Raw genomic sequence first — 14652 nt, forward strand, 5'->3', positions numbered from 1 at the left:
TACAGACCAGCCTGACCAACATGGCAAAACCCCATCTCTACTAAAAATAGGAAAAATTAACCAGGTGTGGTGACATGTGCCTGTCATCCCAGCTACTCAGGAGACTGAAGCAGCAGAATTGATTGAACCCAGGAGGTGGAAGTTGTAGTGAGCCAAGATGGTGCCACTGCACTCTAGCCTGGGTGACAGAGCAAGGCTCCGTCTCAAAAAAAGAAAAAAAGAAAGATGAGTAAAAGACTAAAAATCAATAGAATCGTAAAATAAATAAAATATAAAAAACAAATGATCAACCAGCTCCAGCCAGGGGAGGAAGGTGTTGGGTGCCCCCGTGCCCCGCTGTGCCAAGGCACCTGCTCGCTTTAGGACCTGGGTCATCTGCAGCCTTCTGCTGTCAGGGACGCGGGGGGCAGGTCTGTGGAGCAGTGGCTGTCGGGGGTATGTGCCGTTGGAGGGGGCAGCTCCCACCCGCTTCTCAGTCCTTTCCTGGAGGCGTGCGTGGTCAACTGTTCCCATTTTGGAAGGAGTCTGGACGTTTATATAAAAGACTCCGATTTTAAAGTGTTGACCATGAGGAAATGACAGTGAAATTCCAGCATGTTGCCTCGGGTTGTCCAAGCGCCCAGGGGCAGCTGGGGGCCCTGAGAAGTGTTTTCTGTGATGGTTCCCAGTGTGACCTTTGCCCACGCTGTGACCTTTTCTACCCGCTGCCATTTCCCGTGGGTTTCCTCCTGCAGGACCACCAGGGCTCATGGCTGGTCACTGCTGTGATCCTTGCGGGTCTGCGGGCCCTGTCCTCACAGTCAGGGTCCTGATGGTGCCTCTGGGCCAGTGAGACCTGTTGGGAGGGGAGGGAAGGACACTCAGAGGGTGAGTAGGTGAGAGTCGAACCCTGGGCACTGGAGACTGAGTGCTGTCCCTCCAAGCAGGACAGACGGATTGTCGGGGAGGGCACAGAGCCAGGAACACGGCTCCTTCGCTCTACTCCCGAAAATGGGCCTGGGTAACGGGGGTCCCCTTTTGACCTTCGCAGAGGGGTAAGTGAAGGAATCTGGACTCCTGGGTCTGAGTGCCCTTGTCCACTGGAGTCAGCAGTCAGGGCCAGGGCCTGAGGTTTGGAAGCTCCCTTGAGGGTGTGGACTCTGGGTTTGCATTCTGAACAGCTGTTCACTTCCCAGCTGTCCTGTGCCTCAGTTTCCCTCTCTGTAGAAGGAGGCTACTTCTGAACCTACCTCCTAGGCTGATGATGAGGATGATATGACTTAAGTGCAGACGAAAGCTTGCACCAGTACTGGGCACATAGGACAGCATGAGTAAGGCTTTGCTGCTGTTAACAAACTACCTGGGCAAAAAAGGCAGAGGAGGGAGATTAAATTTTTCAAAACAAGCAGAAAGAGGAAGTCACCTTCGCATGAGAACAAAGTTCTGCTCAAATGCTCGCTGGGTTTGGAACCTGAGGAGGAGAAGCAGGAGCAGGAGCAGGGCTCCCTGCCGGGAGTGCCACCTCTGGAGGAGCGCTATTGTCAGCACAGAGGAGGTGGGTGCCCCGCAGGGCCACTCGGGGCTGCTCCGGAGTGTCAGGGCCGAGTGGGAGCCTGCTTGGTGCCGGGTCTAGGGTGCACGCCCATGGGCGCAGGCTGCCCTGCTCAGCCGGGCCTCTCCTTGTCCCCACAGCATATGCGAGAGGCGGCTGAACGGCGGCAGCAGCTGGAGTTGGAGCATGAGCAGGCCCTGGCTGTTCTCAGCGCCAAGCAGCAGGAAATTGACCTTCTGCAGAAGGTAAGTGGCGGGCAGCCGGGTGTGGTGTGCGAGGCGGGGAGTCTGGGGGTGGGCCGGGGACCCCTGGGGTCGGGGAGCGGCCGACTTGCAGCCTCTGCTCCCAGGTCTTTCCCGCTCTGGCCTTGCACAGAACAATTCAGACTCATTTCTGCTTTCCTGCTCTGGTGTTTCTTAAGTAGACCTGTGTTCACGGTTTATGACACAAAAACAGATGCAAAGCTCTAACATCTGATGCTGGTGAGGCTGTAGGGAAAAGAACATGTGTAGAGATGGCTGGCAGGGTGCGAGTTGCTTCAGCTTCTGGAAAAAGCAACATGCAGCATTTGTTAAAACTAAAAGTGCAGGTAGAGGGTGACCCTGCCACCCATCCTGGATGATGCCCTGCAAGGAATATGGGAACCAGTTCAAAAGGAGTTTTGTTTTCTTGTAGTGCTGCTTTGTGGCAGTGGGGAGGGGGACTAGATCCAGTGGATGCCCACCTAAGGATGATGGCTGTGGGCACTGTGGCTCATCCACGCCAGGGGCCACCTCATGTCAGGGAAAGCGAGCGCGGAGGTTTGATTCTGTTGTCTTGAGGCTGTTTGCATGACGTGTTATCCAGTGAACGCACTGAGTTGCAGAGCAATATTCATAGCGTGATCCCAGAAAGGAAAAAAGGGAGACAAATCAGACAGAAAGGAAAAGAAATCAGGGCGGGAAGGAGAGAGGCACCAGGGAAGGAGGGAGGGCAGGACCGAGGGATTTGGGGTTTTTACCTCCTTGGCACCTGCGATGCATCTGGGGGCTGAGAAGGGTCCCCTCACCCCAACTCCAGTCCCCGGCCACGGTCCTGCTGTCTCTCGCCAATGAGTAGGAGGGTGGCGCTCCCAGAGCCCATGGGCTTGGGGTTCCCCCAGGAAGAAGTCGGAAGGTGGGGACCCGTGAACTGCTCTCATTTCATTTCCTTCCAGAGCCCAGTGTCTGCACCCAGCCCTGCCCTCTCCTCCTCCTGGCAGGGCAGCTGCCCCTGTGGCTGGTCTGCAGCCTCCCCACTTGGGGCTGGCTGGGATGGGCCACTCCTCTGCTCTCTGTGGCCCCTCGACCCATCGGACAGCTTCTCCATGTCTTGGATCTCAAAATAAAGGACTCACAGTCATTTTCCCAGCCTGGGTGGCGATAGGAATCTGTGGGAGCAGCGTTTCTCCTCCAGAGTTTATTAGCGGAGCTTATTGAAACAGGTAGATCCGTTCTGATGCTGTTTCTCTAATCATTTAGCACTAGATTGTATTAAGGATAGATTTCATTAAGCCCGTGCTGATGGGACCTTCACATCCCTCGTTACCTGTCATCATAAGTTGGCAGGCACCCGGAGAAGCGATATTTCATTAGATGTTATCCGCAAGGGATATTGCAGGGACACGGGCAGGAATATTACTCTTTTATCTTCTCCTGCCGCGCCTCAAGGACCTTGCCCGCGGCCGGGTGATGGCTGATGGTACCTGCGTCGTTCATCACCACTCCAGAAGCCACGTCCCCAGGCTGGGACCGTCTGAGACAGATAATAAGTCTGTAGAAATGCAGAGACTGTCCAGGAAGGGGTCAGGATGTCTCTTCTCAATGGAACATTCTCTCGGAGTCTGGAGGTGGGTTTACCAAGCATTCAATGCCGAGGAAAGTCGCCTGCAGCCGGCTGTGTTGCTCAGGCCCGCCATCTCTTCTGTGAACCGTCCCGTTTCCTCGGCGCCCTTAGTCCCCCACGCTCACCGTGGTCTCTACTTTGGACACACTGATGCTTCATCAGTGGAGTGGGGACAGAGGGAGAGAAACTGGATGAAATATGAAAGGGTCGATTTTGTCATTTCTAGAGGCTTTGATTTAGTTTTTAAACACGAGAAGAGGAAGGCCGACTCGGATGGCAGGAGACCCGGGGCTGCCTTCCGGAGTGGATCTTTGCGCTCCGTTTCCCCCGTGGGTGCTGTTGTGCTGCGCTCGTGACCGGCTTCCTCACGCCATCCTTCACTGCCTGGCAGCCATCGGCCCCTCCGGGCAGCCACTCAGCTGCTGTTTCAGAGGTGGGAGCCTCGCGGCGAGCGGGGCAGGGTGCTGGCCTCCCAGGCTAAAGAAAGGAGATGAACAAGTAAATGAAAAAGCAAGTACCCCCCGACGAAGGCGGGGGTGAAGTGGCAGATTGATGGGGCCTTGACTTCAGATAAGGTGACATTTCAAGGAGCAGACGACGCCCCCACGTGAGAGCCAGGGTGGGGTGTGCGGGGTTACAGAGTAGCACACACAGGGGTCCCCTTGGGAACCAGTCCAGCGCATCCAGGGAAGAGGAGGAAGGCCGGGTGGCTGGGTGCAACCGGGGAGGGGCCAGGGCTTGAATTTGGGCCTGAGGCACAGAGCTGGAGTGCTTGCCTCCACCATGAGGCATGGGTCAGCTGAAGACTGGCCCTCATCCCCCTACCAAGATAAAAGTTACCAATGGTCTTTGAACTCTCCAAGGCGCAAAGCTGATTCTCATGAGATTGCTGTGGAGCGTCTCAAAGGAGCTCCCTGTTCTCTCTTTCTGCAACCCCAGCTCGCTCTTGAACGTGTTCTCCCAGGACCCCATACTCCACAAGTGGCTTCTGTTAATGTCACCCCTGTGAGGGCTTACGGGCCAGTGGGTAGTTCTCTTTCATTTTTTTAACCCAGGGGCCCAGTTTGAGCTTATGGCCTCCAAGGACACCGCCCTCTCCTGGTTTCCTTCTCCACACCAGCCCTGCTGCACGTCGCAGGTGACCCCAAGACTCAGTCCTCAAGCCACATCACTTCTCGGTCCACACTCACCGTCTTGACCTCATGTCGATGCGTGGGTTTCAGCACCACCTCTGTGTGGCAGCTCCCGGATTCAGACGCATCTGACCCACCCTCTGCTCGGCACCGCTGCCTGGACGGCCTCAGATGCCACGTCCCCAGTGGAGCTCCGCCCTGACCGCACCAACACCTGCCCTTCTGCTGAAGGCCCCGAGCTCTGTACGCGGCAGCACTTCCCGTTTCTGTGCAGCTCTTCCTTTCCCTGGAGTTAACTGTCTTTCCGTTTGCTTCTCTGTGCACCCATCGTTCCCTTGTTCCCCAGTTCCCGGCTGGAGCTGTCGTGTTCCTCTCAGAGAGGCTCATCCTCCAGGGAACTTCTAGTTCCATTTTCCCCTTGGAGCTGCCGGCCTGGAGCCCCTGGCCTCTTCCTTCAGTCTGGGTCCTAGAAATGCCCCTCCCTGCTATCCGGGGGTCTCCTCTCTGCCTCTGGGTGCTCTGATCCTCCGCATCCTCAGCGCTATCGTCTGGTTTTTCTTGTCGTGCGATGAGGCAGGTGGATCGTGCCGCACGTTGCCGTACTCGGAGATTCCTTTGTGCCGTCAGCCTCGCCTCTAGACCTGACCACCCTTCAGAAAGTGCTGGGTATTCAAGCGTCTCATACCGGGGGCCCGCCTCCCAGCGCCTTGTCCAGGGGCCCTCTCTCCCAGGCAGCCCCACCTGTCCTCCTGCCCGGCGTGGCAGTCGGAAGAAGCACAGGAGATCATGTGAAAAGGAAAGCGTTTTTTAAACTGCATTTTAGGTTTTGGGGTACATGTGAAGAACATGCAAGATTGGGACCTAGACAGGAAAAGCATTTGTTAAATCAGAGAAATAAACCAATGGGTGAATGAAGGACTGAGTGATCAGCTGCCCAGGGCTCTCCTCCCGGAATCCAGGGATGACAGACTCACGCTGCAGCCCTGGCTCCGGTAGCTGGGGAGAGGCACGGTCTAAAAAAGCAAAAGGCAGCCAGGCCAGGGCCCACGCTGTCTGCTGGCAACCACAGGCTCTCCCGGCAGACTTTGCTTCCTGGAGCTCAGGAGCAAGAGCTCACGCACACATCCCTGCCTCCATTCACTCAACAGACGATTATGGAGCGCCTTGTGTGAGCGAAGTCCCAGCAACACACAGTGGGGTGGGGACAGGCTGTGGGTGGTCATGACGATGGTGGAAGTGACACTGGGCACAAATCCACCGGCGCGGCGTGTCCAGGCTGGGACCAGAGTGTAGGCGTGGCCTCCTCGAGCTGCGCCACCTCTGCCGCTCCTCCCACACCCCACGCTCCCCACGTGCCCTGCTCTGCAGCTGCTTCCTCCTCTCCCTGGACTGTGCCAAAGCCAGTCCCCTCTCGGGGCCCCGTCGACAATACCTGCTCCCCAGGTTGGGGCAGGACCAGTTCATTTCTCTCATTGAGTCTCCCTCAGACCAGACGCCACTCCAGGCCCAGACGCAGGGCCGGTCGCCCCGTCTGCTGGTGCAGAACACGCCTGCTCGCTCACGTGGCTGCTCGCCCACTGCTCACCTCCACCTGCTGGCGTTTTAGCTCTGTGAGAGGCTCGTCACACTCCTCGGACGTCACCTGACACCTGGGAGCTCCCCTGAAAATCCGGGGCAGACGGAGGTGCTTGAGAGATGCGGCAGAGTTCCGTCAGTCGAGGCAGTAGGGTCAAAACACCACGGATGAGATGACTGACGATACGTTCTCACGACACTCAGCAAACGCCTGTGGAGTGAACAAATCAACAGTCAGCACTCCTGTATCCCACAGGGTGGAGGCTCCATTGCTTTCTCCGTGTTACAGATAAGGAGGCCGAGGCTAACTCACCTGGGACACTTGAGACCCGATTCCGAAACCCCAAGGCTTCCTCTCAGGTGAACGGTCAACCTGGAGTCTGGCTGCACTCCGATGCTTCAGACTCTCAGTTTCATGTGTAGGTTACGTCCTTGTCTTATGACAAGCAGCGATTATGATAATCCAGTAGTGTGAGCTAAAGGGCTTTTCCATATTTATAATTCATCTGCAGACCTGACCGGCTTTATTGGATCTAAAATTCCTCTTGTAGGATGATTGCTTTCAGTCTGAAGGCTGTTCCTGAAGTGTGATACTTAGAGGAGCTGAGCTCGCTGCCCGACGCATAGTTAATGCTGTGGCTGAATTTGCCACACCGCCCTCGGGTGTTCGGCCTCAGTTGTGTGTGGATGGCCAGGACGGGTCGTAGCTGACCCACCATGTTAATTTCAGGCAGTGTGTGCCTCAGTCCTGTGTGTCCCTGGGGTATTGGAAACCGTCCCTCAGCTCTGCGGAACTCCTGATTTTGAGGGCCCTTGGTAGCCCTTGGCATAGTTCCGTGGGTCTCATTGATGTTTCTGCAGAGCTGATATTTCATAACACCCATGGAGGCCCTTGCTCTGCTCCGTCCGAGCCGATGCCTGTCGTCCAGTCAGTTGCTGGGAGCCTGGACGGCTTACTGCTCTGTGCCCCGTCTACCCCAGCCAGATGCCCAGAGCTTCGGCCACAGGGAGACTGCCCTCCCTCCTGTGAGCCTGTCTCCCCGGACACTGCTGCAGGGCCCGCTGCCTTCCCGGATAGTGGATCCTCTGGGTAACAGGCCTGTTCCTCAGGCCTGTCCCCCGGCGTCGGGAGCTCCAGTGTCCCCGTTCTGCAGGAACCGCTCTCTGTGAAGGTCACGCTTTCCCCTTGTTGGCCCCGAGATGAGCCTCACTTAAGCTGTTGCTTCGATTTTGTAAGAATTCAGTGCTGCCAGTTTTAGCAATCTGTTCTGATCGTCCAAATGGCCCAGCTTGCAAGTAGCCTGCAAAAATGCACTGGTTTTCATCTGAAGCTGGAAACCAAGTTGTACTGCCAGCCTGGCTGAGTTTTCACAGCCTGCTGGAGAATTCGTTGTTTTTTTTAATCCTGCCAGTTGAAAACTCTCTTTGATTTAACTGACTCAGTGGTGGCGTCATTTATATAATCCCTATATGTTCCCTGCTTATTTGTGTCTTTTTTTATTTGGTTATTTATTGTCGCTCTTGCTGGTTTTTGCTTTGAAAGGAACAGCTTTCAGCATTCGGTGATCGAGCTGAATTCGAGAATGCTGTAATTAATCTGCTGTATTCTAGTCACTTGCCCAGCTCTTAAAACTCCCGTTGGAAATATGTGAGAATGGAATGCATGTGAATGAACGCTATAGAAATCTCACACAACTTTTCATTTTTAGCCAGGGGAATGGCAGATTTCCCCTCGGCTGGGGAAGCCAAGCTCTTCTCTCTTTCCAGCCCGAGGAATCTTGTGAAAGAGAAGTCGAAGCTGTTAAGATAATGTTCACTTGCTTATTTATGATGTTGAATCGTCCATCACTAATTATTATTCTCTAGGCAGCTAGAGAAAATACTTCTCTGGAAACAGAGAATTCTAAATGCAAGTTGCAGTGTAGCATATGGATTCTTTATTATGCTCTGTTTTAAGAGGTAGGTGCGCTCTCGTGTCAGAAACTAATGCTTCTTAAAAAATCCCTGTGTTCCTGCTCCACGGGGAATGTTTGGGGCAGCGATGCCAGTGTGCAGGGTGCACAGTGGGAACTGTGGGGCAGGCGGGAGCCTGGTTCGTCTTTCCTTCTCTGTCTCGTTACAACCTCCAGAGACTGGCCTCCGGTGTCCCACACTGTAGGAATTATTCCATGCTTTCACACTTGACGTTCATTAACACTCTTGGTTTCAAGTGACAGAAAGCGCGAGCAGGAGATTGTATTTGCACCTATCACTGAAAATTTGGCTTCAGGTATGGCTGGATCCAGGGCTCAAATCTCAAATCTCCCAGCCTCAGACCCAGCAGAATCCAAGGCTTCCCCATATTGCCAGGACCAGGCTGCTCTCTGCCCTCCTGGGGGTCAGCTTTAGCCTTGGTTTCCCTGCGGAGGCCCCGGCCACTCCAGCCCTGACCCTCCTGGTAGCAAAGCGGCTGTAGCAGCTCCAGCCTCACCTCCTCCTAAGCCGAAGTCCAGTGGAAAAGGTCCTCCCTCTCTCCCAGCATTCTCAGGCAGAGGCCCACTGCCCTCCTTAGGCCCCATGCCACCCAGTTCACCAGTTGCTGAGGGTCCAGAACCATGCTTAGCACAGTGCGGGGACAGACCCCAGCCAGTTCACAGGCCCTTCCCAGGAGAGGAGGGCATCGAAGTCAGGCCGCAAACATGACAGGTCCTTACTGTCATCACGATGCTAGGACTTCCGGCTGTGAGGACAAGAAGCTGCCGTGTTCCATTTCGGCTGCGCCTGAATCTGCGCTTTGCCCAGGCAGCAGCATCCTGAGACATTTCTGGAGTGAACTGTGTGAAGTTCCTTCTTTTGCGGGGGCCCAGATGGTTTTGCCGCCGGTGCTTTGGGGATGGGGTCCCTGCCACAGGCTGCAGGTGCCAGAGCCTGTTTCATGCTCAGGACCCAGCCCCGGCCCCCCTCCAGGGCCTGGTGAGGTCTCAGGGGACCTGGAGCTGATCAGGGTCATGTCTGCAGGATTAAAGCAGTTAGGGACATATGGGCACATGAAGGTACTGTTGGGGGCATTGGAGGGGCGCTGCTGTGCTCTAGGCTCAACCGCCTTCCGTGCGTGACCCCTTCTCGGGAATGGAACGAGGGCCGCCCACCCTCGGGCCCCAGCCAAATCCCAGGAGCCGCCCACTCCCTGCCAGACTAGGAATCACTTTTGAGTTCTTACAAAAAGCGTCCAACCCACCCCAAATCCATTCCATCTAGCCAAGGAGACAGCAAGTGAGAACCAATTTAGACCCTCACAATTTAGGAGCTTATGCTGTTCACTCAATCTAAATGCCCGTCAGTGATAGACTGGATAAAGAAAATGTAGTAAGTTCCGTGAAACACTAAGAGCCATGAAAAAGAATGAGGTCCTGTCTTTTGCATTAGCCTGGAGGGAGCGGGAGGCCATTATCCTAAGCGAATGAATGCGGGAACAGAAAAGCAAACGCTGCCATGTTTTCATCTGTAAGTGGGAACCGAATGAGGAGAACGCGAGGACATCAAGAACAACAGACACCAGGGCCTGCTCGAGGGCGGAGGGTGGGAGGACAGTGAGGATAGAAACGCACCTATTGAGTCCCAAGCTTGTCACCTGGGTGAAGCAGTGATCTGTGCGTCAGACCCCCCCGGACGTGCAGTGTATCCACACAGCAAACCTGCACATGTATTGCTAAAACTCAAAAGTTAAAAATAAAGAATGAATGTAGGGCCCTGTTAGAGGAATAAAAATAAATGACCCCCCATCCCCAATGATTCAGACATGGATCTCGATGTCTTCTTTCCCCTTTGAACACTTACCCTTTTCTCTCTTTTCGTCATAAAAAAGGCTCAGGTTGAGGCTAAGAAGGAGCATGAAGGTGCCGTGCGGCTGCTAGAGGTAAGGGGTGTGCCCTGCTTTCTGCCCGGGGGTGGGGATGCTGGGGAGAGTTGCACTCACGCCTGCTGGAAATAACAGAGAACGTTTATTAAGTTCGCATGCTGCATGTCGCCCTCACAAGCAGCCAGTACAACAGGTGCCAGGACGATGTCCGTTCTTACGGGGAAACTGAGGCACAGAGAGGTTAAGCAGCTTTCCCTTGGCCACACATGCATGCTCGGAACGGTGTGTCTCCGACGTGGTTTGCTGTCCTCTGCTGGCTCCTCTTGGGTGGAAAGCGAGGCAGTGTGGCTCACTCCCTTACTTGTGAATCGATTTCCCTGGGAGGAGAGGCGGGGGGACCCCCCGGAGGCCATGAGCTGCCTTGGGGTATCTTTTTAAGGTACAAGGCTCATCCTGGGGAGGCATTTGTAGGATCGGAGAAAGGAGGGCCTGGGCAATCAGAGTCCCCAGCGCCATCTGAGATACTTTCCTGGGTGTGGTCCCCGCAAACACGGTGTGAATGGCCTTCTCCTGCCCCCCAGAGATGTGTCCCTCTGGGGGCTTGGGAAGGTCAACAACTATGTCCCAGCTGCATGAGTGACGTGCCAGGAGTGACCAGTCCTGTCCCCGGCTCCTGGTCCAGTGCCAGCCTCCTTGGGAGTGAGTAAGCAGGCAGACCGGGAGGGCTGTGGGGTCCCCCTGAGGCCTCTGCTGTCTGCATCTGTCACACACAGTGGACGGGGACGGCAAGCTGGGGCCCCCACCTGCCAAAGTCAAGGATGGTGCCGTTCCGCACCCCGTAAGGAGAGGGCTGCGTGGGAGTGGGTGTGCCTCAGCGTGGCTCCTCCGGTTATGTTCCCTGAGAAGAGGCCATGGATTCCCAGCACTGGATGTGGTCGCCCTCTTTACAATGACCTTGTCCCTTGTCTCTGGGAAGGCAGCAGCCACTTAAAGCAGGCTCGTGCATCTCTTACGCTGCCTTTTAAAGTCTATTCCTCCCGCAGGAAAAGGTTTCATCATTATCATCGTATACATTAAAATGGATTTTTTGAAAGCCTCCATTAGTTAATGACTATCTGGAGGGAGGAGTGTGATGAATAGCAAATAGGAAAATATATAACCCGAGAGAGTAGAAACAGGCCTCCAAATGGCCGTTTATCTCCCTGGAAAATCATTCCCTTTCCCTGGCCCAAGTTACCCACCGCACTTGAATTTGCGTCATCTCCCGGCAGGAAAGGTCGTTTCCTCTCTCCAGTTGCCCCGGAGCCCACTGACGTGACCCTGTGTGGCTTCAGTCTGCCTCTGAGGGGCCACTCCACCACAATCCTGCTGTCACCTGTCACCCCCTGTTGCTGGTGGTGCATGTTCTCAAATGCGGTGGCGGTCGCAACGCAGTGTGCTTTGGTTTGAAAAACAGAGACGGTGACTCAGATGTGCTGGGAATTGTGTTGTCTTTTAATTACGGCGTCTTTCTGTAACTGTGTCTTGCTTTGCTCTTCGCGCAGAACACCCTGGACAGCATGCAGGTATTCTAGAGAATAGCGTCTTCCCCGCCCGGCGTGCTTGGCGATGCTTTTCCCGTGAGTGAACGCGGCCATGAGTCCTGGGCCTGCTCTGACCTGCCTCTGCTTCCTGAACTGCAGCTTCTGACGCAGGTGGGGGGTGGTGGGGGCTGCTCGGCCTGGGGGAGCCAAAGGAGCTGCTTCCAGGAGCTCCGTAAGCAGGGACTCGCTTCCTCTGCGCATCAGAATGTAGCGTGGTGTTCTCTGAGGTGCCATGCAGGCCCAGGCACATGGCAGTCCCCGTCCTGCCAGGGCTGTAACTCTCAGGCTGGGAGAGCGGTCCTGGGGCTTCAGATGACCACAGTGGAGAGACATTGCTGGTTGATTCTACCTGGGGCCAGAGTTGTTGAGGGAGCCTGGTGGGTAACCCTGAATTCGGTTAATTCGGTTCCTGGTCATCAGAATTCAGGCCGTGCACCTGAGCGTTACACCCCTTGTTCTGCCTCTGCGCTGTGTGGACAGCAAGCTCCTTCCCGCGGGCCAGGGAGGAGCTGCCTGTGCTCCTCCCTGTCACAGACCACCCCTTGCAATTCCCCCTGGGGTGGAGGAGAGGCTGGGTTGCCCCCCAGACAGGGCTCTGAGTTGGATGGTGAGTTCTTGGAAGGAATGGCTTTTCTCACTTCTGGACAAGTGGTTCTCTGAGTGGGTGCCCCAGGGCAGTGGCAGCACCTGGGAACTTGTGAGCAACTCCACTTCTCAGGCCCAGCCTCCCTAATCCAAATTCGGGGAGAGGCTCCAAGGTCGGCTGTAATCACCCTTCCAGGTGTTTCTCATGCCCCTGAGGTCTCAGAAGCATTGTTCAGGGAGCCTGTGAGGCCAGCTCCTGGGGAAGAGAGTATTTTCAGCAGGGCGTCCCCTGGGAAGCCTTGGCCTTTGCAGGGCTCGGCACCTTGGGAACCTGATCCTGACCTGGAGCTGTTGACCGAGAAACTGTGGATGTCAAGTCCCACCTGCCTACCCATCCAAGAATCATCTATGGCGTGCAGTGGGGGTTTTATGTCAAGGTGTTTGTGGCCTTGGAGAATGGGGCGTATTGGTGACTTTCTGTAGATGGAACATTCCACTGGGCAGAACAGACTGATTCCATGCCCAGCCAGACATAATAGAGAGCGCCTAGATAGGATATACCCCAGAACACGTCACATAAAATCCCTGAGCACATGGTGAACCAAAGGTGTCTGAGACGGGTCTCAGTTAATTGAGGACATTGCCAAGGTTAAGGATGCACCTGTGAGGTCTTGATGACATGTAACCGGGGCAGTCTGGGTACAGCTTGCTTTTATGTGTTTTAGGGAGACATCAGCCATCCATCAATGTGTGTAAGGTGTACATTGGTTCGGTCTGGAAAGGCGGGACAACTTGAAGTGGGGGCTTCTGGGTCACGGTGTAACCTCCCGGTGGGTTCACCTTGCGTGTTGCCTAGATACAGCCAATTTATCAAGACAGGGGTATTGCAATAGAGAAAGACTAATTCATGCAGAGCTGGCTGTGCAGGAAACTAGAGTTTCATTACCACTTAAGTCGGTCTCCCTGAGAATTTGGAGATTGGAGTTTTCAAGGATAATTTGGTGGCTAGGGGCCAGTGAGTTGGGAATGCTGATTGGTCGAGTTGGAGATGAAATCATGGGGAGTCGAAGCTGTCCTCTTGCACTGAGTCAATTCCTGGTGGGGGCCGCAAGACCAGATGAGCCAGTTTATCCATGGAGTGCAGGGTCTGCAAGATATCTCGAGCACTGAGGTCAGGTTTTAAAACAGCAATGTAATCTCCAAGAGCAATTTGGGGAGGGTCAGACTCTTGCAGCCTCTAGCTGGATGACTCTTAAACAATAATTTCTAGTCTTGTGGCCAATTTGTCACTGCTGCAAAGGCAGTCTTATTCCAGGCAGGGAAGGAGGCTTGTTTTGGGAAAAGCCTGTTTCTTCTTCGTTTCAAAGCTAAAGTATACACTAAGCCCCTCACAAAGTTCCCTCGGCCTACATCCAGGAATGAACAAGGACAGCCTGGAGGTTAGAAGCACCACGGAGTTGGGTCAGATCTCTTTCACTGTCTCAGTTATAATTTTGCAATGATGCTTTCAATAGGTAGATAAGAGACAAAGGGTTGCATTCTTTTGAGTCTCTGATGAGCCTTCTGCTGAATACACGATTTCCATGTGAGATGAGGAATAGTCACTTATGCCTTAGCCTGGCTCAGTGAATCTGCATTTTTGCATAAATCATAGGCCAGAAGAAACAATCAGATACGCATTTGTCTCTGGCGAGCAGAGGGTTAGAAATTGAACTCTTTCGTCTCGCACCTGTGAAGATGAACGATCAATTTACATTGCCTGGGTGAAATTCTACAGAACTGTCTTAGGATAAAGATCTTGAGGCCCACAGGGACTCTCTCTGTGGGAAAATTGTGAGGGAGGTATGTAGCTTCTCATCTTTGAAGCCATCGTACTTGGAAATATAATGGAGGGCAGGTTTGCCAGCTCAGTTCCCAGCTTGACATTTCCCTTCAGCTTAGTGATTGTGGGGTCCTGAGATTTATTTTCCTTTCAAGGTTCCCATATATGCAACCCCAGTGCCATGGACTCTTCTAGGCCCTGTTCTTTAAAGAATGAACGGCCAGGAGGTTTTGGTGGCAGCGGGGAGGTGTCTTTTTTTCCTGGTCGTGCTGCATAAAGTCCTGGGGCCCAAGGAGTACCCTGGGCTAGTTTTGGGATTTAGCAAAGATGTGCCTCAGGTTTTAACTAACAGAGGTTTTCAAGAATTTGCCTGTAAAGACAGCTGTTTTTGTAAACTTAAGCACCTGAGAGCAGGCAGATTTCAGATATAGGAGTTAAGTAATTTCTTTGGCACTTAGAGAAAGTCATATGAAAACAAAGAAGCAAAAGAAAATAATGAGAGCGGCAGCAACACCTGGGACAGGTGGCCTGTGCTGGCCACTGTCCTCGGAGGGCATCAGAGAGACATCTGGACCTCTACGAGATGACACACGTTTCACCTGATCTTCACCACGTCTGGGGGAGCCAAGGAGCAGACAGGTGACCGAGTGACCTGCTCAGGGGTCTCAGGGAGTCATGGGTGGAATCCCATTCAACCCCAGGAGTCCGGCTCCAGAGTCCGA

The 14652-nt window shown here is 54.2% G+C and overlaps 1 protein-coding gene across 17 annotated transcripts in view; it reads left to right on the plus strand.

The window, feature by feature from the left end:
* RIMBP2 (RIMS binding protein 2) overlaps window positions 1–14652 on the plus strand; it is a 311373-nt gene that overhangs the window by 226690 nt on the left and 70031 nt on the right. For 9 of the 17 annotated variants that reach the window (XM_074402014.1, XM_074402021.1, XM_074402019.1 and 6 more), the window contains 3 exons: window positions 1672–1776; window positions 9947–9997; window positions 11485–11505. In XM_074402014.1, coding sequence (XP_074258115.1) covers window positions 1675–1776; window positions 9947–9997; window positions 11485–11505 — 174 coding nt within the window. In that variant the 5' untranslated portion in view covers window positions 1672–1674. The remainder of the gene's footprint in view (window positions 1–1671; window positions 1777–9946; window positions 9998–11484; window positions 11506–14652) is intronic. The other 8 variants (XM_010347625.3, XM_010347629.3, XM_010347628.3 and 5 more) reach the window with 1 other exon arrangement.

This window comes from Saimiri boliviensis, chromosome 7 (genome assembly GCF_048565385.1).
Source record: "Saimiri boliviensis isolate mSaiBol1 chromosome 7, mSaiBol1.pri, whole genome shotgun sequence".
Taxonomy (NCBI): domain Eukaryota; kingdom Metazoa; phylum Chordata; class Mammalia; order Primates; family Cebidae; genus Saimiri; species Saimiri boliviensis.